This window comes from Alligator mississippiensis, chromosome 15 (genome assembly GCF_030867095.1).
Source record: "Alligator mississippiensis isolate rAllMis1 chromosome 15, rAllMis1, whole genome shotgun sequence".
NCBI classification, from domain to species: domain Eukaryota; kingdom Metazoa; phylum Chordata; order Crocodylia; family Alligatoridae; genus Alligator; species Alligator mississippiensis.
The window spans coordinates 24,061,269-24,082,027 of NC_081838.1; the positions used below are offsets into that span (position 1 = coordinate 24,061,269).

General features: G+C 55.6%; 1 protein-coding gene across 1 annotated transcript; it reads right to left on the bottom strand.

Annotated features, from left to right (window-relative positions):
* Positions 1 to 552: 552 nt before the first annotated feature.
* Positions 553 to 19,900, bottom strand: LOC109280190 (zinc finger protein 420). Its single transcript, XM_059717904.1, is given in 7 exon segments — positions 553 to 1,880; positions 1,882 to 2,488; positions 14,470 to 16,602; positions 17,450 to 17,566; positions 18,625 to 18,751; positions 19,238 to 19,410; positions 19,582 to 19,900. Coding segments are annotated over 7 exon segments (3,807 nt in total). The 3' UTR covers positions 553 to 1,549.
* Positions 19,901 to 20,759: the final 859 nt, after the last annotated feature.

The window sequence follows — 20,759 nt, forward strand, 5'->3', positions numbered from 1 at the left end:
AGCTACGCCCGCGTCACCCCAACTAGTGGCTGTGCAGCCTCATGTCGAGGCCCCACGTCCCCACACTGGCATTTCTTTCAGGAAAGCTTTGGAGGTGTTGCTCCCCGCGAAGGATCCAGCCCTGCGACCCCAGCTGGAGAGCGATGCTGAGGTCCATGGAGAACCTGGAGGGTGTTTGGTACTGGACAAGAGAGGAAGTGGGCTTCCCTGGACCAGGAGAAGGGGACATGCGAATCTAGCATGTACTCGCGCCCATGTGTGTCTGCCCTGCCCTGGGGCCTGGCTCTCTCTCTAGTGAGGAGACAGAGGCAGCTTGAGCTCTGGGTGGCTGGGTGTTGCAACCTCGAACCAAACAGGTCTCCCAGTCTGCCTTTCCAGCTGACCCAGCACCCCAGAGGGACCTGCTTCTCTGCTCCCACCCAAGGCTGTTTGGGACAGGCAGCAGAGGTTCTGTTAGCAAAGCTGGAGCTGGATCCCAGGGTCTTAAACCTAGGATGTCTCTGGGGGCTGTATTTTATCTGGACAGGAACAATAGAAGCCAAAGCAAGCTCCTCCACATGAGACACAGTGTATTTGGATACTAGCAATTAGGGAACATTCCCCAGCCATGACAACATCCTGCATTTGACCCAGAGGATGTCCTCATACTCTCTGCACTCTTCCCCAGGAGAGGCAGGACCTGCCGTAGACTGCCCCTCCTCCCTGCTGCCCACATTTCCCCCAGAAAAGGTACTCTACTGGACCGTGACTACAGGCTCCTTCCAAAGGGCAGGGGCCTTTCTGCACAGCAGTACATGGCAGTGAGGCCTCGAGTGCACAGTTCTGGAGAGGATGAGTAGCAAAACCTGCCAGGCTGGGCTCAGGGTGGAAGCAGCAGCTGCTTGCAGACCCTGATGGGCAGGGGAGGCCAAAGACAGGCCCTGGGCAAATTTGGAGCCAGGTGTCTGGGGGAGGGCACCCCACTGGGAAGGCGCTGCTTCTTCCCCGGGAGCACTGGCTCTTTTCACAGACTGATGGGGAAGGCACAGGCTCCAAGGCTGATATAAAGATTGCTTCTTGGCCCCTTGAAGGCTCAGGACAAGTGGAGTGGTTCTTTAACCTGGCAGGGGAAATACCTTGTATCAGTGTTCATGATGGCAGTTCTGAACTGTATCGTGAGAGAACTGCTCTTCTGCCGTGGTTCAGCACCCGCTGAGGTTTAGTGACTTTAAGCCCACTTTATGACAATGGGAGTCTCTTCCCTTGCTTGCTCCAACGGCCTTATGGGTAAGGGCAAGCAAAACTCGAGGGCATCTGAACCCCAAGCCTCCAGGCTTCAGTCTGCAAATAGGATACCCCCCAAAGGATTTGGAAACATCTGAAGCCCCAGGTGTGGGTGGAGGATGCTTGCTGGTAGTAGGGGCACTTATGGTTCTGGACTCTTGGATTTGGAATTAGTTTTGGTTAATTTGGCATCAGCTACAAATTATTACAAAAAGTCTCTTTACAGGTTGCCGCAGCATCTGGGCTGGCCTCTGCCCAAAGTGTTTGCTCTGGCCCCTCCCCACAATCAAACCTTGACAACCAGCCTCTGGATCCTTCTAGTTCTGGGGTGCCCCACAAGGCCTGAAGGCTGCGTGAAATCTTTCTGTACTCCAGCAGGAGCCTGCTTGCCTGAATTCAGCCACCAGCGGGAAATGAGAAGGTAGGCATCCCCAAGCCTTCCTGGCACTGCTGGCAAAATTATGGATGCTCCCGGGTGTGGATGCGCTGGTATTTGCCCATGGTGGAGGACTTGCTGAATCTCTTCCCACACACAGAGAACTGATGTAGCTCTTCCCGTGTGGAGCTGCTGGTGTTTGGTCAGGCTGGAGGATTCGCTGAATCTCTTCCCACACTCAGCACTGATGTGGCTTCTCTCCCATGTGCATGCGCTGATGGATGGCCAGGCTGGAGGAATGGGTGAATCTCTTCCCACACTCAGAGCACTGATGTGGCTTCTCCCCTGTGTGGATGCGCTGGTGTATGGCCAGATGGTAAGAATGGGCAAATCTCTTCCCACACTCCGAGCACCGATGTGGCTTCTCCCCTGTATGGATGAGCTGGTGCCGGGCCAGGTGGGTGGACTGAGTGAAGTTCTTCCCACACTCCAAGCACTGATGTGGCTTCTCCTGCGTGTGGATGCGTTGGTGCCGGGCCAGGTTGGAGGACTGGGTGAAGCTCTTCCCACACTCCGAGCACTGATGTGGCTTCTCCCCTGTGTGGACACGCTGGTGGATGGCCAGGCCAGAGGAGTCAGTGAAGCTCTTCCTGCAAACAGAGCAATGATGTGACTTCTCCCCAGTATGGATAGGCTGGTGCCGGGCCAGATGGTAGGACCTAGTGAAACTCTTCCCACACTCAGAGCACTGATATTGTTTCTTCCCTGCGTGGATGCACTGGTGCTGGGCCAGGCTGGAGGACTGGGTAAATATCTTACCACATTTGGAGCACTTATATGGCTTCTTCCCTGTGTGGATGTGCTGGTGCTCAGCCAGGGAGACAAAGCAGGTGAAGGTCTTACCACATGTGACACAGCGGTGCTGATCCTTCCCCCTGTGCAAATATTGGTCCTTGGCTAGCTCTGAGGGGGATGCAAAGCACTTCCCAGATCTGGTGCAGCGGAGGAGCAGCTCTCCAGAATCCATCTTGCAGTGGGCACCCAGGGTGGAGAAACAGGTGAAGCTCTTCCTATACTTCCTGTCTAGGTGGGGCTTCTCCCCATCGTGACTTCTCTTGTGCAGAGTCAGGAATGAGGGGCAGCTAAAGCTTTTCCAACACTCAGGGCAGGGGTGGGTTCTGTCCTGGCTCTTCCGCTCCACAAATCCTTCCCTGCACCCAGGGCTGTCTCCGGCTTCTGTCCCTTCTCCCCTCCCATGCTCCAGGGAAGATGGTGCCTGCTTCCCTGCTGTACTCTCCCTCTGTTGTTGCGGCCTCCCCTGGCTCTGGGGCCATTGGTCTTCCTCAGGTCTCAGGGACTCCTTGTCGCCCAAACTTCCTGGGGAATTCCGGGCTGGCTCCAGATGTAGCAGCCCTTCCTCAGGACTCTGCTCCTCTGCTCTGCTCAGCAGCCAGGCACCTCCTGCATGGGGAAGAGAAACTCTAGGTTACACCCTGCCCTGCTGGCACAGGCCAAACACTGCTATTCCCTCTGCTGCAATGGGGCTGTGAACACCCCTGGGCCTTGGTACTTATGTTTCCTTAAGAGAACATGGTCTTCCTGCCAAACCCCAAGTGCTGGGGGTGAGGGTGGGCACATCCCTGTGCCAGGCTTATGTTCATTGCGCCATGGAGGTCAGAGACACCCTCTCATCTGGTACTAGGGTGAACAGCCCCACAATGGATTGCTGGGGCTCACCACCAGTCAGAGATGTGTAGGGAGCTACAGAGAGCTTTGACCCACCGTGCCAATTTCCATGGGGGACTACAAATGCCATCGTGCCTTGGGACAGGTTGTTACAGAGGTCTGGCTACCTTGGGCTAGGGAATCAACTCTTACGCTGCTGAATGAAGATGGATATCGAAGATCATGGTATCCCAGGGAAACGAGACCTGTGCCTAATCATCAAGACAGCAAACTCGCCCATCCCCTAGCACAGGGGTGGGCAAAATACGGCCCAGGGGCTGGATGCGGCCTGGCAGGCCATTCTAACTGGCCCGTAGGGCCCCTAAAACATTTAGAAAATTAATATTAATCTGCCCTGGGCTGCCTGTCATGCGGCCCTCAATGGCTTGCCCAAACTCAGTAAGCGGCCCTCTGCCCAAAATAATTGCCCACCCCTGCCCTAGCAGCTGTAGTTAGGGGAAGAAGGGGGGAACAGCTGCTCATCTCCACAGGTTGGAATTTCAGTGCGTGGAAACAACACCTGCCTGGACACACGACAGCAGAAGCTATTTGAGGTCAGCACCTGGAAGGGCAGCGCAGGGCAAGTCTGCAGGCTCCAGGCACCCTGTCGCTCTAGGCAAGGAGCATGTCCGAGAGGGGGGTCGGGGGAGGGGACCGCCACAACTCACCTGGCAACAGGTCCTCCAACCTGGAGATGTCCCCACAGTTCTCATCATCACTGACCCAGAGCTGCTCCTGTCCTCGCTGGATGCGGCGGATTAAGTCAGGCATGGGACCTCGATATCCTGTTTGGGGCAATAGTACAAGAGGGCTCGTGACTGAGTACTGGATGCAGAATAACTCAGATCTGGGGAATGGATGCAATGAACCCATGGATTTTACTGGGGCCTTGAAGAACAAGGGAGGGTGGACATCTAGCATGAAAGAGAAGGAGTTGCAGGGAGTAGCCATCAATAGGTGGATAGGAAGGGAAGATTTTATAAGAACTATGGTGGCAACAAAAGCAATGATCCCATCCAGCGGGAGGATCAAACAAGAAGGGGAGTTGAGCACACAACACTTGGCAAATCCTGCAGGGTTTGAAACACATGTCCCAGGAGCCCTGGATACAGACAACAGAAGGCAGGAGATACCTTTTATAGCACATGAAAACCCATAATACAGGGATGGCCAATATGGTCTTTGCTGAGCAACAAAAAGTCTTGGAGCCCTTCCCTAAGGCAGTCCTTTGGGGGAACTGGAGGCAAAAGAAAGCACTAGGAAATCAAGATGACCTCGGAGAAGGTAAGTGCCTCTGTCCTGCTCACAAGCCAGAACAACGTCTGGAAACAACAGTGGGTTTTCATGGACGGAGCCATGCGGAGCATGTGGATTTCAAACACCAAGGAAAAGTCTGTGAGGACGAGAGTGCAGAGAAGCAGGGGGAAGACAATAGGTGTCAGCACTGACATGGCTGCAGGGAGAAGCAGGAAAGAGCTTTACCCAGGGAAACAAGGGCTCGGCAGTTCCTCAGCATTTGGTCCTGGTACAGCCCCTTCTGTGCATCCTCCAGCAGCTCCCACTCCTCCCGCGTGAAGTACACAGCCACGTCCTCAAAGGCCTCACGGAGCTGCAGGCACAAGCGTTTCCCCATCAGTGTCTCCTGTTCCAGCTGCCTCCAGCCCCCACCGCCCTCTCCAGGATCCCTCTGCGCGACAACTCTCTGCAGGCTGGGCCATGACACACTGGGTGCAAATCCCCTCCTTGTTAAGTGACACGGGAGGTGGGTGCAGCCATGGACATAGGGGTGGGTGCACGTGTGGGCCCTGGCCCAGTTCATCACGTTCTGTGCACTTGGCCCTGTGCTTGGTGAATACCAGCTGGGTGCAGTTACAGCCCTCTCCCCAATCCCCAAACTTTTAACAGTGCCTCTGGCTCCTCCCAAGGGCGGCAGCCGCTCCCCCCCCAATCTGGAGCTACTGCCCTGCTCACCTCTGTGCTCTCCCCCTGCCTTGCTGGCCTGCCCTGCCCCTTCTGCAGCTGGCCCTGCTCAGGGCTCAGGGCGCCCCTCTCCCCCGGTATCCCTGGGGAAGTCCTTGGCAGCTCCAGGTTTGCAGACCCTTCTTCAGGAGGCTGCTGCTGAGCTCTGCCCAGGGCCCCTGCACCTGGGGGGGGAAGAGAAGGCGCAGGTCAGGCCTGGTGCTGCTGGCAGGGGAAAGCCCTGCTCCTCTCCCCTACGGGCCGGTGACTGCGGCAGCCAGAGCCTTCAGCGTGTGGGAGATGAGGGAGATGGAGGACAGCCATGGCTGTCACCTGGCCCCTCACCTGACCCTGGTTCTGGTAGAAGTTCCTTTTTGGGCCCACAAGGTGGCTGGTCCCGAGGCCCTGGACCGTCCCTCTGTGCTGTCTCTTCCAGAGAGACATCTGCAGGTCGGGCCCGTGGCTGCTCCGGCCAGGAGTTACCCGGCTGGCACAGCGCCCCGCTGGGCTGCATCGTGTCTGAGGTCCCCTCCTCCACCTTCTCGCTCACCGTGACCTGGAGACAAGAAGGATGTGTAACCCGGGAGCTGGGACTGGCAGACGGGCGGCAGGAAACCTGCCCCAGGCACGAGGAGACGGGGGCAGCAGCATCCATTATCAAGATGAAACACTCGCACATGGAGCTTCTCAGCCTCCGCCTGCCCCAGCGCCCCCAGCTCCACCGTCGGCTCCTGGCTGCCGCGTTGGGGTTCAGGTGGCACCAGCTGAGCTCCCGCCTGCGCGGCAGGAGGCGGCGCGGATCGGAGCAGGTGACGGGAGACCCGGGACCGGGACCGACCCGGCCCCAGCCCGACGCTGCCCCGGCACAGGCAACGGGGCCGGCGCCAGGGACACCCCCCATCTTCCAGCAGCCCTCGCGCCCCCAGCTGCTCCCTGCCCCCGCCCTGCCGGTGCCTCTCACTCCCGCGCCCCTGCCAATTGCCCCAGGGATCTTCCACCTCGGCCCGGCGGTGCCGGCGCAATGACTGCTCGAGCTCTACTGCCAGGCTGGGCATGCGCACTGAATCCGCTCTGGAGGCTCTGCTGTCCACACTGCTGGCGGCGCATGCGTAGTGATTCCTCGTGAGACACCCCCTCCCCCCACTTCAGACAGCGTTTGCGCTTAGAGCCGGATATTATCTCCACCCCTCTTTCTGAGTTTGGGGCGTGAGATGCACGCAACGCGAAGGAAAAGGCCACGCCCCATAGGGAAAACTCTATGGATCCCCTCCCTCGTTTGGACGCATGCGCAGAAGGGTCGTAGTCGCGCCCTCCGTTCCCCCCCGCGAGGTTATGCGCATGCGCTGGGGTGGGACGTATTGTTGGCAGGGTTGGATGCGCGCGCAGCGGCGGCGGGCGGGAAAAAGGCAGCGAAGCTACAGCCCCCTGCGCTGTCCCTGAGGACGGGGGTCCTGGGGGCTGTCCCCGCGCGGCCCGGCCCGTGTCCCCTCGCGCTGCGGCCTCATGCGGGGCACCTGGGGGCAGTCACCCCGGTGCGGGCGCTCCCACGCAGCAGACCCTGAGCTGCGGCCACAGGACAGCTGGGAGCAGGCTGCGCCAGGGCGCCCGCGGCGACATGGCCGGCGGCGACTCGCATCAGCCCCGCGCCAGCACGGCCCTGGTTTTACCTCGTGAAAGGCGGGGGCTGCTCCTTAGTCATGTGGCACCGCACGGGGCCGGGACCGGCGCCCAGGAGTAGTGCTGCGAGCCAAGAAGCGCTGAAGCGATTGTGTCCTGATCTGCCAAGGAGGTGGTTGGGGCCTGTTGCACATGTGTGGGCATCTGGGCCAGCGAGACCCCTGTGCTGCGGCCTCGTGTGGGGCACCTGGGGGCAGGGCCGGGCAGCTCCGTGTTCAGTCAGCACCAGGTGCGGGCGCTGCCACACACCGCCGAGAAACCAGACTTGCCCAAAGACAGGCTGGGCTACAGCTTCTGGTGTCAAAGTGGCAGCTGGTGACTATGGCACCAATCCCATGTCAACACGGCGCTGGTTTTACCTCATGAAAGGCGGGGGGCTGCTTCCTAGCCATGGGGTGCCGCACCGGGGCTGGAAATGTGCCCCAGACGGTTGCGTCCTGATTCACCAAAGGGGGTTGGGGCCTGGTGGAGACTCGTGGGAGTCTGCGCACCACACAGCGATGGTCTCCATGGGCCACGCAACGCCTCGGTGTACCGGTGTCTGCCCGGGAGTCAGAACAACGGGGCAGAAAAGGCTAAAAATCGTGTGCACGCACGCGCTCGTGTATATTTGTAAACATACATATGTGCACTATATATGTATATTTATGCATGTATGCATATATGTCATGTATATGTATGCATGTGGGTATAGAGGTTTGCATTTATATACATATTCATATATGTGTGTATCTGTGGGTATGCATATCGTTATATATGTGTATGCACATCTGTATGTTTCTGTCTATATGTATTCATGTGTATATGTGTGTATACATGTACACTTATGTGTATGTACAGAAGTGTATTATATGTGTTTTATGTGCATATACGTATGTGTGTCTGTCCACACGTGAGCAGATAGTTATGTGTGTGTGTATGTATGTGTGTGTATAGATGACTGAATTCACATGCATGTATATCTATACATATGTATATGTATGTAGATAGGCATATGTATATGTTTGTATATATGTGCACATGTATATGCTTCTCTGTGTATGTATATATGTGTGTGTACTATATATGTGTATAAGTATATTTGTATATGTGCAATCAGGACTGGTAGTAGAGTTGATATCTTTTATTAGACCAACAAGATTTTTGAAATAAAACTTCTTTAATTGCAAGCTTTTGGACATAAACACCCTTCATCAGGCACTGGAGAAAAGATTGTAAAAGTTCTCTTGGGTAGAAATGAAAGTTCATATTCCATAGGATTTCACAGGGGAGTCAATAGATGGAAAACTCCTCTGGGCAGTCAGTTCATAGCTGGTATGAAGCCTCTCACCTCCTGTGAGGCTCTGTGATGATGCAAATTACTTTGAAACAAAGGCAGGAGCTCAGCTTTGTGAATGTGAATAATTGTATGTGCATATATATACATACATGCATAACCTCACATTAGGTGCCAGGGTAGGCCTCAATCAGCAGTGGGTTCCAGGAGCTCTTGCAGTGCCTGGCCTCATTATCGAACCGTGCCTGCAGGCAGAGAAAATAGTAGAGGGAAGGAGGAAGGAATGACTAAATGAGAAGGCTCCTTCTTGTCCTGCATGGGGGCCATGGAGAAACAGCACAAAATGGATCCAGACCCCCATGGGATGTCCCCTCTCCCCAGCTGGAGTGTAAAATCTTTTAAAAATTGTATTTATTTTTTAAGTACATTTTTTTGAGTCTCAAGCTAAATCAGTTCCAAATCTGTGAGTCATTCAAGAACTGCATCTGGCCCTACTTCCGGCAAATGTCCTCCACCCCCACCTAGGGCTTCAGATGTTTCCAGAACATTTGGCAGGCATCCTACATGCAGGCCCAAGCCCAGAGGCTTGGGGTTCAGATGACCCTGAGTTTCACTTGCCCTCAGCTGCATAGCCACAGGAGCAAGCTAGGGAGTAGTCTCCCATTTCCATAAAGTTGGCATAAAGCCAAGATCTTCCCACCGGAAATGATCATGGGAGGTTAACTATGCATTACCTCTGCTTGTGTACTACCCCTGCCAGAAAAACTTACCCCCCCGTGACAAGGAAAACTGCCATAGTGGTCACGGTATTTCCCCTGGAGTGTGAAATCTTACCAGTGTCGGATGGGGGGGCTGACAACAGACTCCATGTTGATCCTTGCTAAGATCTGCTTCTTTCCTTTCTCCCACCTCAGGTGGAAGGTGACCCACATGTGGAGAAGACTCCCACACTGGATGGCTGCTTGTTTTTAACAGCTTGTGACAAGAATAGGGCTGAGGGGAAACCATCTCCAGCCCAGCTTGGCCTTCCTCCTTTGGCTTGGGTGCATCCTTCAGCCTGTGGTACCATTTACACTGGTCTCACCCCCTCCAGCCCGTTTGCAGTTTGTTCTATGCCGAGCACTAAAGCCCCCTGGCAGCCCATCTCGGCCTTGTGGCTGCCATACCATACCTTCCCTCCATGCTTAGTCCTGGTGCCACAATATGGCTTCCTCTGGAAATTGTGCTTTCCAGCCCTCCTGCCTCTCCTCAGCAAAACCAGTTGCTTTGTTATTTCCTAGTGTTGACAACATCCTGGGTTTGACAAGTGGATGTTGAGGCAGGATCTTGCGTACAGGCAGGGACCTAGAAACCTGGGGCTTGAGGGCCGGGAACGAGGAGAGATGAGGACGAGAGCCCGCATACCTCCTTCAGCTTTTCTGAGACACCTTCTCGGGCACAGGTGGGGTCTGCGCCGCACTTAGTTCTGCTTCATCTCCCATGTTCTGTAGTGTGGGTGAGCCCAGATCTCAGGGCTTTGCAGGTCTCCAGTTGGGGCCAGGCAGGACTTCATGAATGCTTGGGGGCAGAGGGATAGGTTTCTCTAAGGCAGGGCTGTCCAGCTGGAGGGTTCAAGGCAGGGGCAGCTGGACATTAACCCTGCCGACACCAAGTGCCCTGTACCCCCAAATGCCACACACAGCACAGAAAGCTCAGCTCCCTCCCTGGCTGCAGCTTGTGCACCCCAGCCTTCTCCCAGCCACTGGTGCAGGACTAGCTTGGGTGGGGGCTTCCTAACTCTTTCAGGGGCCACACGTGTACAGCCCTGGTGTAAGGCACTGTGGAGTTAACCACATCTGATCCTCAGGGCTCCTGATACTTCTGTTGGTCCTTACAAAACCAAGAGGTTTCCTGGCTGGAGGGCCTCGCTCTTTCATTCAAACTCAGGCCCATCTGACCTCAGCAAAGGGTCTATCATGATATTGGTGTTCTTCACCTGGAATACATGTCACTCAGGAGGGTCTGAGCCCTACCTAGCTCAGGTGGAGGAACGGCATGGTTGGAATTGCCCTGAGCTTTGCTGGTTGCAGTGTGCATTTGAGAGGATATTCTAGCCAACCCCTGCTCCCCACCCTTGCTTTCTGCTGCATGTGTTAGGAGCTTTTAAGCCTCCCTCAGAGGCACCAAGGCTGGGAAAGCACTGCTTCTGGGAAGGATTGCTTCAGAGAAGGGCTAACCATCTTGCTACTGCTCTTGCCAGGTGGCGGGGCTCGCCTGGTGTGTCACATCCTCTGGGAAGGACCAGAGTGTGACATCCCAGGAGACAGCTTGGGTGAGAAAGCTAGGATCAGGGGGCCACACTTCCTGGACACTCTATATTCCCAGGAGGACTTACTGTCTGTCATACAGGTGGCCGTGTCACGGGAGAAATCTTTTTCTTTTATATATTTTCCCTGGGAAGAAAAAAAAAAAGGGTCGGGGATGTGTGGTATGTGAGATAATACGGTACTCCCACGAGCAGGTGAGAATGGTTCCCCATCCCTTTCCTCAGTTGGGGACTTTGAAAATGTAGAGCCTGGCCAAAGCCAGTTGCAACTTCATTCATACACTATCAGACCATGCAGGATGATGGTAATTGGCTGATATGACCACCCATGTACTCAGGAAACCAACCCTTCAGTTCATTCATCAGTGCCTTCTAAGTCCTCCAGGTTTCCCACATAGCTTGGTGATGCCCCGATTCCAATCCACACACCTTATCCCATCCCCTGCAGCCTTGAAGAACAATTTGTCTGTCTTCCATATAATGTCTCCCTTCTTCAGAGATCTGCTGCGTGGGCAAATCAGACAGCCCAAAGGCTGGCAGAGAGCACCTTGGGTGCCAGCCTGGCCCAGGTTGACATCCTGCTTTGCTGCCTGATGTAAAAATCCTTTTGCCATCAGAATAAAACCCATGAGGTTCACAGGGCACGATCTTCCTTGGCAGGGCAGTCCCAAGAATTGCTATTCCAGGTGGACACGCCTGAGGCAACCAACTGAGGATTAGACAGGTGAGTCCCCACCATTTCCATGTCTGTCATGCATCTAAAACCAGACACCTGAGAAACTCTGTCTCCTAGGAGGCAGGACTCTTGGGTCCTCTCCACAACTGCGGAAAGTCCAGTGGCTTAGAGCAGGCTGAATAAAAGCCCAGACTCCTGGGTCTTCTCCCTGGAAGTGGAAGGAAAGTGAGGTCCAGCAGGCCAGATTGGAAGGGTTAGAGAAGCTCCATCCCTGTCTTTGGGAGGGGATGTGGGGGGCTGGGTGGGTTAGAACAGTGGGCTGAGACTGGGATGGGAATTGTGGGTGAGCAGCAGCTGCCAGGACTCCTGGTGTCCTTTTCCTCCAATCCTACAAGTCTCTGTCCCTGTCCTGGTCTCACCAGGGTGATGAGGAGTCTTCACTACAATTTGCAAAGTATCCTGCAGCCCCTAGAGAAAGCTGCTGTCCCGATCTAGAGCCAGGGGGAGCGACTGGCTCAGCCTGTGCCCGCACACAACCAGCTGCCCGTGCCCTTGAATGCTGGGGACTTTGGTACTACTCCAACTCAACTGGCTGCCTCTTCTCCCCCATGGTGCCAGTAACTACAGCCAAGTGCAGGATGAGCTGGGAGTGTATGGGGGAAAGTGAAGCACCTCCACCCCTCTGGGTGAGACTTGTTGTCAGCCACTATCACAGTTGTGGGACCAGCTTTAGTCCTGGTGGGCAGCTGAGCAGGGCAAGGAACTGGTGCCAGGATCTGTCTAGTTAGTAGTATTCATGATGGTAACAGCCAACAGGGCCGTCCCTAGGGGGGTTCGAATCCAGGAGACTGCCTTGGGCCCTGCGCTTTGTGGGGCCCTGCAGTCAGTGCTGTATAGGCCCCGCCACAGCCGACAGCTCCAGCTGCTCACTACCACCCCACCCTCCCCCTGCTGCGGCCACTTGCCACCCCTCCCAGCCCCACACACTCTTAGGGACAGCTCTGATAGCCAGAGTAGTAGTACTAATAATAACAACAATAGTAATAGGAACATTATTACTGCTACTACTACAGTTATATTAATAATCGTAATAGTGGTAGAAGTAATATTTTTGTTACTACTGCTGTTGCTATAATAATAGTAATAGAAATAATAGTAGCAATAATAATACCCAGAGTAGTAGCAATATTAATAGCAATAATAGTGCGAATGGGGATATTACAATAATAGAAAAAGCAATAGTAGTAAGAATAACATTACCACTACTCTTGGCATTACTGCTAGCAAAGCTGTTATCATTAGAGCACTAATTATAGCAAGAGGAGTATTATTGCTATTTATATTACTGGAATAAATAGTATGACCAATCATAATAACAGCAGCAGTCATCATAACTGCTACTATTCTTATGTAGAGGCCTGTCCCAGCCTATCCAGAAAGGCTCAGCACAGCCCAGTGCCCACACACCCAATGCCTCAGAGAAAGGCTTAAAAACAGGACAGCCCCTGACACATGTAGCAGAAGTGGGTTGGCATGTGGGATTCCCACCCAGCTCCATGTGGCAGCCAGCAAAGCCTAGAAACCTGGAACGACCCCGAGCAGAACAGGCACAGCTACACTCACATCACCCCAAACCACTGGCTGTCCACTCTCATGTCAAGGCCGTATGCCTCACACTCAGGCATTTCCTTCCGGAAAGCTTTGGAGGTGTTGTTCCCCACAGGCAATCCAGCCCTGTGAACCCAGCTACAGAGGGATGCTGAGGTCCATGGAAAACCTGGAGGGTGTTTGGCGCAAGACAAGAGAGGCAGCAAGTTTCCCTAGACCAGGAGAGAGGGGACATGCGTGTCTAGCGTGTACTCACGCCCACGTGCGTCTGCCCTACACTGGGTCCTGTGTCTCTTTCTAGTGAACAGACAGGCAGCTGGAGCTCTGGGTGGCTCCTGGTCTGATGAGCAGGGGCTGAGTGTTGTGCCTGCAACCTCCAGTCTGCCTTACCAATTGGCCCAGTGCCCCAGAGGGCCATGTCTCCCTACTCCCACCCAGGGCTGTTTGGGGCGATGGCAGATGGCGGTGCTGCCAGAGCTACCACAGGATCCCAGGGTGTTACACCCAGAATGTCTCTGGCACTACGTATTTTATCTGGACAAGTACAAGAGAAGACAAAAGAAGTTCCTTTACACAAGACATGGTGTATTGGGACACTAGCGATCAAGGAACACTCCCCAGAGGTGACAACATGCTGTGTTTCACCCAGATGATGTCCTCATACCCTCCACAGGAGAGGCAGAACCTGCCACAGGCTGCACCTCCTTCCCCCAAAAACGGCACTCTACTGGCCCCTGGCCACAGGTTCCTTCCAAAGGGCAGGGTCCTTGCACAGTAGTACATGGAAGTGAATCCCTCCTGCACCTGAGGGTTTGCAACAACCCCTCTACCATAATGAATCCTCAGCAAAGGGAAGTGGCTTGGAAGTCACAGGAAGATCTGCCCTGGAAAGAGTTCTCAGCCCTATTTGGTTCCCATCTCAAAGCTCCAGAGAGGGCACTGAACACAGCCACAGGGATACTGCATTCAGTGCTGGGGCTTTCTGAACAGAGATGACATTACAGCAAGTGTCATGGAGGGCAGGGGAACAGCAGGCAGCCAGGGGTCCAGAGTTCTGGGGTGAAGCTGAGAAGCAAAACCTGCCAAGCCGGGCTGAGGAGGTGGCAGCATCAGCATCTTGCAGACCCTGTTGGGCATGGGAGGGCCGAGGACAGGCCCTCGGGAAATTTGGAGCCAGGTGTCTTTGGGAGGGCACCGTATTGGGAAGCACTGGCTGCTTTTAGGAGAAAGATGAGGAGGGCGCATAGTCCAAGGCTGATACAAAGTTTGTCTCCTCACACGATCCCCCAACATCTGGCCTGGCCTCTGTCAGAGGTATTTCCACTTAGTTCTTCTGTCCAGTCATACCTTGCGAACCAGCCTCTAGGTCCTTTGAGCATTTGTTGCCCTACCAGGGCTGAAAGCTCCATGCAATCTTTCTGCACTCAGGCCGATTGCCTGAAAGCAGCATACGGCAGGAGGTGAACAGACAGGCACCCTCAAATTTTCCTTGCACTGCTGGTAGAATTATGGATGCTCCTGGCTGTGGATGTGCTGATGTTTTGCCAGGGTGGAGTCGTTGTGGAAGCTAATCTCACACACAGAGCACCGATGTTGCTTCTCACCATTGTGGATATGCCGGTGTATGACCAGGTGGCTGGATCTTGTAAAAATCTTCCCACATACACAGCAGCAATGTGGCTTCTCCTCTGTGTGGAGGCGCTGGTGTCTATCCAGGCTGGAGGATTCACAGAATCTTTTCCCACACTCACAGCACTGATATGGTTTCTCCCATGTGTGTTTGCGCTGGTGCCGGGCCAGGTTGGAAGACTGGGCATAGCTCATCCCACACACAGAGCACTGATGTGGCTTCTCGCCTGTGTGGATACGCTGATGTGTAGCCAGGCTAGAAGCTTGGGTGAAGCTCTTCCCACACTCAGAGCACTGATGCGGCCTCTCCCCCGTGTGGATGCGCTGGTGATTGGTCAGGCTGGAGGACTGAGTAAAGCTCTTCCCACACTCAGAGCACTGATGCGGCCTCTCCCCCGTGTGGATGCGCTGATGATTAGCAAGGCTGAAGGATTGGGTGAAGCTTTTCCCACACTCAGAGCACTGATGTGGTCTCTCCCCTGTGTGGATGCGCTGATGATTAGCCAGGCTAAAGGAGTGGGTGAAGCTCTTCCCACACACAGAGCAATGATATGGCTTCTCCCCTGTGTGGACGCGCTGGTGTCTGGTCAGGCTGGAGGATCCACGGAAGCTCTTCCCACACTGAGAGCACTGATGTGACTTTTCCCCTGTGTGGATACGCTGGTGATAGGCCAGGCTGGAGGAGTGGGTGAAGCTCTTCCCACACTCAGAGCACTGGTGTGGTTTCTCCCCTGTGTGGATGCGCAGGTGTTTGGTCAGGCTGAAGGATTCACGGAAGCTCTTCCCACACACAGAGCACTGGTGCGGCTTCTCCCCTGTGTGGATGCGCAGGTGTTTGGTCAGGCTGAAGGATTCACGGAAGCTCTTCCCACACTCAGAGCACTGATGTGGCTTGTCCCCTGTGTGGATGCGCTGGTGCCGGGCCAGGCTGAAGGAGTCAATGAAGCTCTTCTCACACTCAGAGCACTGATGTACCTTCTCTGCTGTGTGGAGGCGCTCATGCTGGGCCAAGTGGGAGGATTGGGTGTAGCTCTTCCCACACACAAAGCACTGATGTGGCCTCTCCCCTGTGTGGATGCGCTGATGATTAGCCAGGCTAAATGAGTTGTTAAAGCTCTTTCCACACACAGAGCAATGATGTGGCTTCTCCTTTATGTGGACACGCTGGTGTCTGGTCAGGCTGGAGGATCCACGGAAGGTCTTCCCACACTGAGAGCACTGATGTGACTTCTCCCCTGTGTGGATACGCTGGTGATAGGCCAGGCTGGAGAACTGGGTGAAGCTCTTCCCACACTGAGAGCACTGATGTGGCTTCTCCCCTGTGTGGATGCGCTGATGTTTGGTCAGGCTGGAGGACACGCTGAACCTCTTCCCACACTCAGAGCATTGGTATGGCTTCTCCCCTGTGTGGATGCGCCGGTGCTGAGCCAGGGAGAAAAAACGGGTGAAGGTCTTCCCACATGTGACACAGTGGTACTGATGATTTCCCCTGTGCACATGTTGGTGCTTGCCTAGGTCTGAGGGACATGAAAAGGTCTTCCCCCATCTGGTGAAATGGTGGTGGAGCTCTCCACAATGGATTTTGCGGTGAGCAGCCAGGGTCGAGAGGCAGGTGAAGCTCTTCCCGCACTTGGTGCACAGGTGGGGCTTCTCCCCAGCATGGCTTCTCTTGTGCAGAGCCAGGAGAGAGGGACAGTTAAAGCTTTTCTGGTACTCAGGATAGGGGTGGGCTTTGCCTCTGGGTTTGGCGGGGAGCTCCTGCTTCCCACGAAATACCTCCCCACTGGCTCGGCTCAGATGCAGGGTCTCTCTCCAGCGCAACTTTGCCTCGTGGTTCTTCAGCTCCACAAATCTTTCCCTGCACCCAGGGCTGTCTCTGGCTTCTGTCCCTTCTCCATTCTCATGCCCAAGGCGAGATGGTGCCTCCTTCACTGCTACATTCTCCCTCTGCTGTTGGGGCCTCCCCCGACTCTTAAGCCATTGGTCTTCCTCATGTCTGAAGGACTCCATCTCAGCAAAACACCCTGGCAAAGTCCAGGCTTGCTCCAGGTTTGCAGCCCCTTCCTCAGGACTCTGCTCCTCTTCTCTGCTCAGCAGCCAGGCACCTCCTGCACGGGGAAGAGAAAGTCCAGGTTAGTCCCTGTCCTGCTGGCACAGGCCAAATGCTGCTATTCCCTCTGTTGCGATGGGGCTGTGAGCATGACTGGACCTTGGCACTTGTGTTCCCTTAACAGAACAAGCTCTTCCTGCCAAAGCCCAAGTACTCAGGGTGAGGAGGGGCACATCCCTGTGTCGGGCTAATGTTCCACGTTCAGCTGATGTCAGAGCAAGACTGTCAGGGTTTCTCCCCCAGCTGTCAGTCCCATCCCCTCAGAGCCCGCTTGGAGAAACCCACGCAAGACATTTGTGTTAGTAACATGAAAACTTGTGAATCTCACCCACCCCACAAAGCCACTGAATGCAGTCCGAGACTAGGATTCAATATTTAATGGGTTTCAGTCCCTCTCTTCTACAATAATGGCTACAAACAGCTTCTCCCAACCATGCTGGTTTTCATGGGGGACTACAAATTCCATCATGCTTTGGGAGAGGGTGTTACAAAGGCATGGCTCCCTTGGGCTAGGGAATCTGTTCACTGAAGGTGGAAATTTAAGACCATGGTATCCCAGGAAAACAAGACCTGTGCCTAAATATCAAGACAGCAAACTTGCCCGTTCCCTAACTGCTGTAGTTAGGGTGAGAAGAGGGGGAATGGCTACTCATCTCCACAGTTTGGAATTTCAGTGCATGGAAACAACACCTGCCTGGACACATGACAGCAGAAGCTATTTGAGGTCAGCACCTGGAAGGGCAGCTCAGGGCAGGTCTGCAGGCTCCAGGGCAGGGTAGGTCCATCAGTCTGGGCATGGAGCATGTCCAAGAGGGTGGTCGGGGGAGGGGACCACCACAACTCACCTGACAACAGGCCCTCTGACCTTGAGATGTCCCCACAGTCCTCATCATCACTGACCCAGAGCTCCTCCTGTCCACACTGCATGCGGTGGATTAGGTCAGGTACGGGACCTCGATATCCTGTTTGGGGCAGTAGTTAAACAGGTTTTGTAACTGGATACTGGGTGCAGAATAATCAACCAGGACTTGGGGCATGGATCCAGTGAACTCAAGTTTTCTACTGGGGCTTAAAGGACAAGGGAGGTTGGATGATTAGCATGAAAGAAAAGGCACTACAGGGAGAAACTCTGGATAGATGATGGCCTTAGTCACCTAGGTGATGGGGGGGATGGTCATAGGAAACAAAGCACCAACCACTCCAAGGTATAAAATGGGTGTGAGACCATTCCCATCCCTGGGAACTCTGTTGGACGTGCAGTGACCTGCGATGTGGTAGACACCAGAAAGACAAAGTCTTCACTGTTTACAAGGCACCAAAACAAAGAGAGGCTGGACACACTGGTGGCTGGATAACATGTCTTCTCAGAGTCATTCCAGGCAAAGGAATGGGAGTGAATTTCTTCTCTGGGAAGGTTTCAAGGGAGGCCTGGCAGCAGGGAACAGAATCCAGGACAGATGGCTGACTATGACACTTCTCTTTGGGAGGGAGGGCCATTCCCCAACAGGGTAGAGGAAGGGAAGATGTTATAAGAACTGCAATGAATATGAAAGCAATCATCCCATCCAGAGGGAGGATAATTCCAGAAGGAGAAAGTGTGCACACAGATATGTGGCATATTCTGCAGGGTTGGAAACAAAAATCCCAGGATATGGGAAACAAATGTCCTGGATATGGACAACAGAAAGAGAGACTTCTAATAATGAAGACGTGGTCAACATGGTCTTTGCTCAGCTAGAGAAACCTTGGATCCCTTCCCTATGGAAGTTCTTCTGGAGAACTGGAGGAACAAGAAAGCACTAGAAAAATCAAAGTGACCTCATGGAAATCCCTCAGCCCTGCCCACAAGCCAGAACAACATCTAGAAATGACAACAGGCTTTCACCACACAGCTATGGGGAGAACGTCTATTTCAAACCTCGGGGAAAAGTTTGCTAGAACGAGAGTGCAGAGAAGCAGGGAGAAGACAATAAGCATCAGCACTGACATGGCTGCAGGCAGAAGCAGGAAAGAGCTTTACCCAGGGAAACAAGGGCTCGGCAGTTCCTCAGCATCTGGTCCCGGTACAGCCCCTTCTGTGCATCCTCCAGCAGCTCCCACTCCTCCTGTGTGAAGTACACAGCCACGTCTTCAAAGGCCTCCCGGAGCTGCAGGCACAAGCGTTTCCCCATTAGTGTCTCCTGTTCCAGCTGCCTCCAGGATCCCTCTGCGCGACAGCTCTCTGTAGGGTGGGCCATGACACCCATGGGTGCAAAATCTCCCCTTATTCACTGACACTGGATATGGGTGCAGCCATGAACTTAGGGGTGCACGTGTCTGCCCTGGCCTGGCTCATCATGTTTTATGTACTTGGCCGTTTGAGGCAGCCGAGGCAACACCTTTAGAGCCAGTGGCCTGAGCTCCACAACTGTGGCCAGGCCTTCCCGTGCCACCACCCCAGCTATTGGCACTGGGGAGCAAGCTCTGGCAAACATTAGCTGGGTGCAGTTGCAGCCCCCATCACCAGAGGCTTGTTGCTCCTCAGCAATTTGCGCTCCCCAAACACTTGGGAGCGCCCCTGGCTCCTACCAGGCACGGCCCCAGCTGCTCTTCCTGTCTCCCCCACCCCCAGCTGGAGCTGGTGCCCTGCTCACCTCCGTGCTCTCCCCCTGCCTTGCCAGCCTGCCCTGCTCCTTCTGCAGCTGGCCCCGCTCAGGGCTCAGGGCGCCCCTCTCCCCCGGTATCCCTGGGGAAGTCCTCGGCAGCTCCAGGTTTGCAGACCCTTCTTCAGGAGGCTGCTGCTGAGCTCTGCCCAGGGCCCCTGCACCTGGGGGGGGAAGAGAAGGCACAGGTCAGGCCTGGTGCTGCTGGCAGGGGAAAGCCCTGCTCCTCTCCTGTATGGGCCGGTGACTGCGGCAGCCAGAGCCTTCAGTGTGTGGGAGACGAGGGAGATGAAGAACAGGCGATGTGACACACAAGCCCACACTCCAGCTGGCACCTGGCTCCTCACCCAACTCTGGGTCTGATGCAGGCTTCTCTGGAGGTCCTGGGCTGTTCCTCTGTGCTCCTTCTTCCAGAGACACATTTGCAGGTTGGGCCCATGGCTGGTCTGGCCAGGAATCACCAGGCTCCTCCAGCACCCCGGGGGGCTGCATCCTGTCTGAAGTCCCCTCCTTGACCTTCACTGTGACCTGGAGATGAGAGGGACATGTCACCGGGAAGCTGGGAGTGGGAGAGACCTGGCGGCAGGTAACCTCCCCCAGGCATGTGGAGCCAGGGGTGGCAGCATCAATGATCTTAGTGAAACTCTCATGCATGGAACTTCTCGGCCTCCAACTGCCCCAACTGTAACCCCGCGGCCAGGGTCACCATCTCGGCATGGGTCTCCATGCTGTGCCCCTGGGCCCAGGCCCGCATGAGCAAGACAGCTGGGACCTGCTGCAGCACCGCCAGCTCCACCATGTGCCCCTGCTACAGCGCTTGGGTCCAGGTAGAGCCAGCAGAGCTCCTACAGGTGGATGCAGACTTCCCACAGGCCTTCAGCCTCCTGGTAGCACAGACCGCCCGACATACTGACACCACGTCCTGGCCGGGGGAGCTCATTCCCTGGTGCCAGCGGAGCGGTGCGGTGTGCGAGGGCCGCTTCACCTCCTGCCCCCGGGCCCCGCTGTGCTGGACCAGCTCCTCCTGCAGCTGCTGCTCCACTTGCTGCGGGCGGGCGGGCGGGCGGGCGACTGTCTGGGGGCCGCCCCCGGTCCCGGCCGGGGCCGCACCAGGGACTCGTCCCGCTCCTCCGCTCCCGCCGGACACGGCCGGGTCCTGCTCCTCCGGCTGCGCCGGGCTGCGAGGGGAAGGCCCGCGGCTGCCAGGGGCTCCAGCGCAGCCGCCGCTTCGTCCGCCCCACAGGCCTCGTCCCGGCCGGGGGCTCCGCTCCGCTGCCGCACGGGTCTGCGGGGCCGCCTGCGCGGCAGGAGGCGGCGCGGATCGGAGCAGGTGACGGGAGACCCGGGACCGGGACCGACCCGGCCCCAGCCCCACGCTGCCCCGCTCCCGGCAGCCCCGGCACGGGCAACGGGACTGGCGCCAGGGACACCCCGCCCCCGCCTCTCCCAGCAGCCCCCGCGCCCCCCGCAGCTCCCTGGGCCGCGCCCACCCCTTGCCCCGCCGGTACCGCTC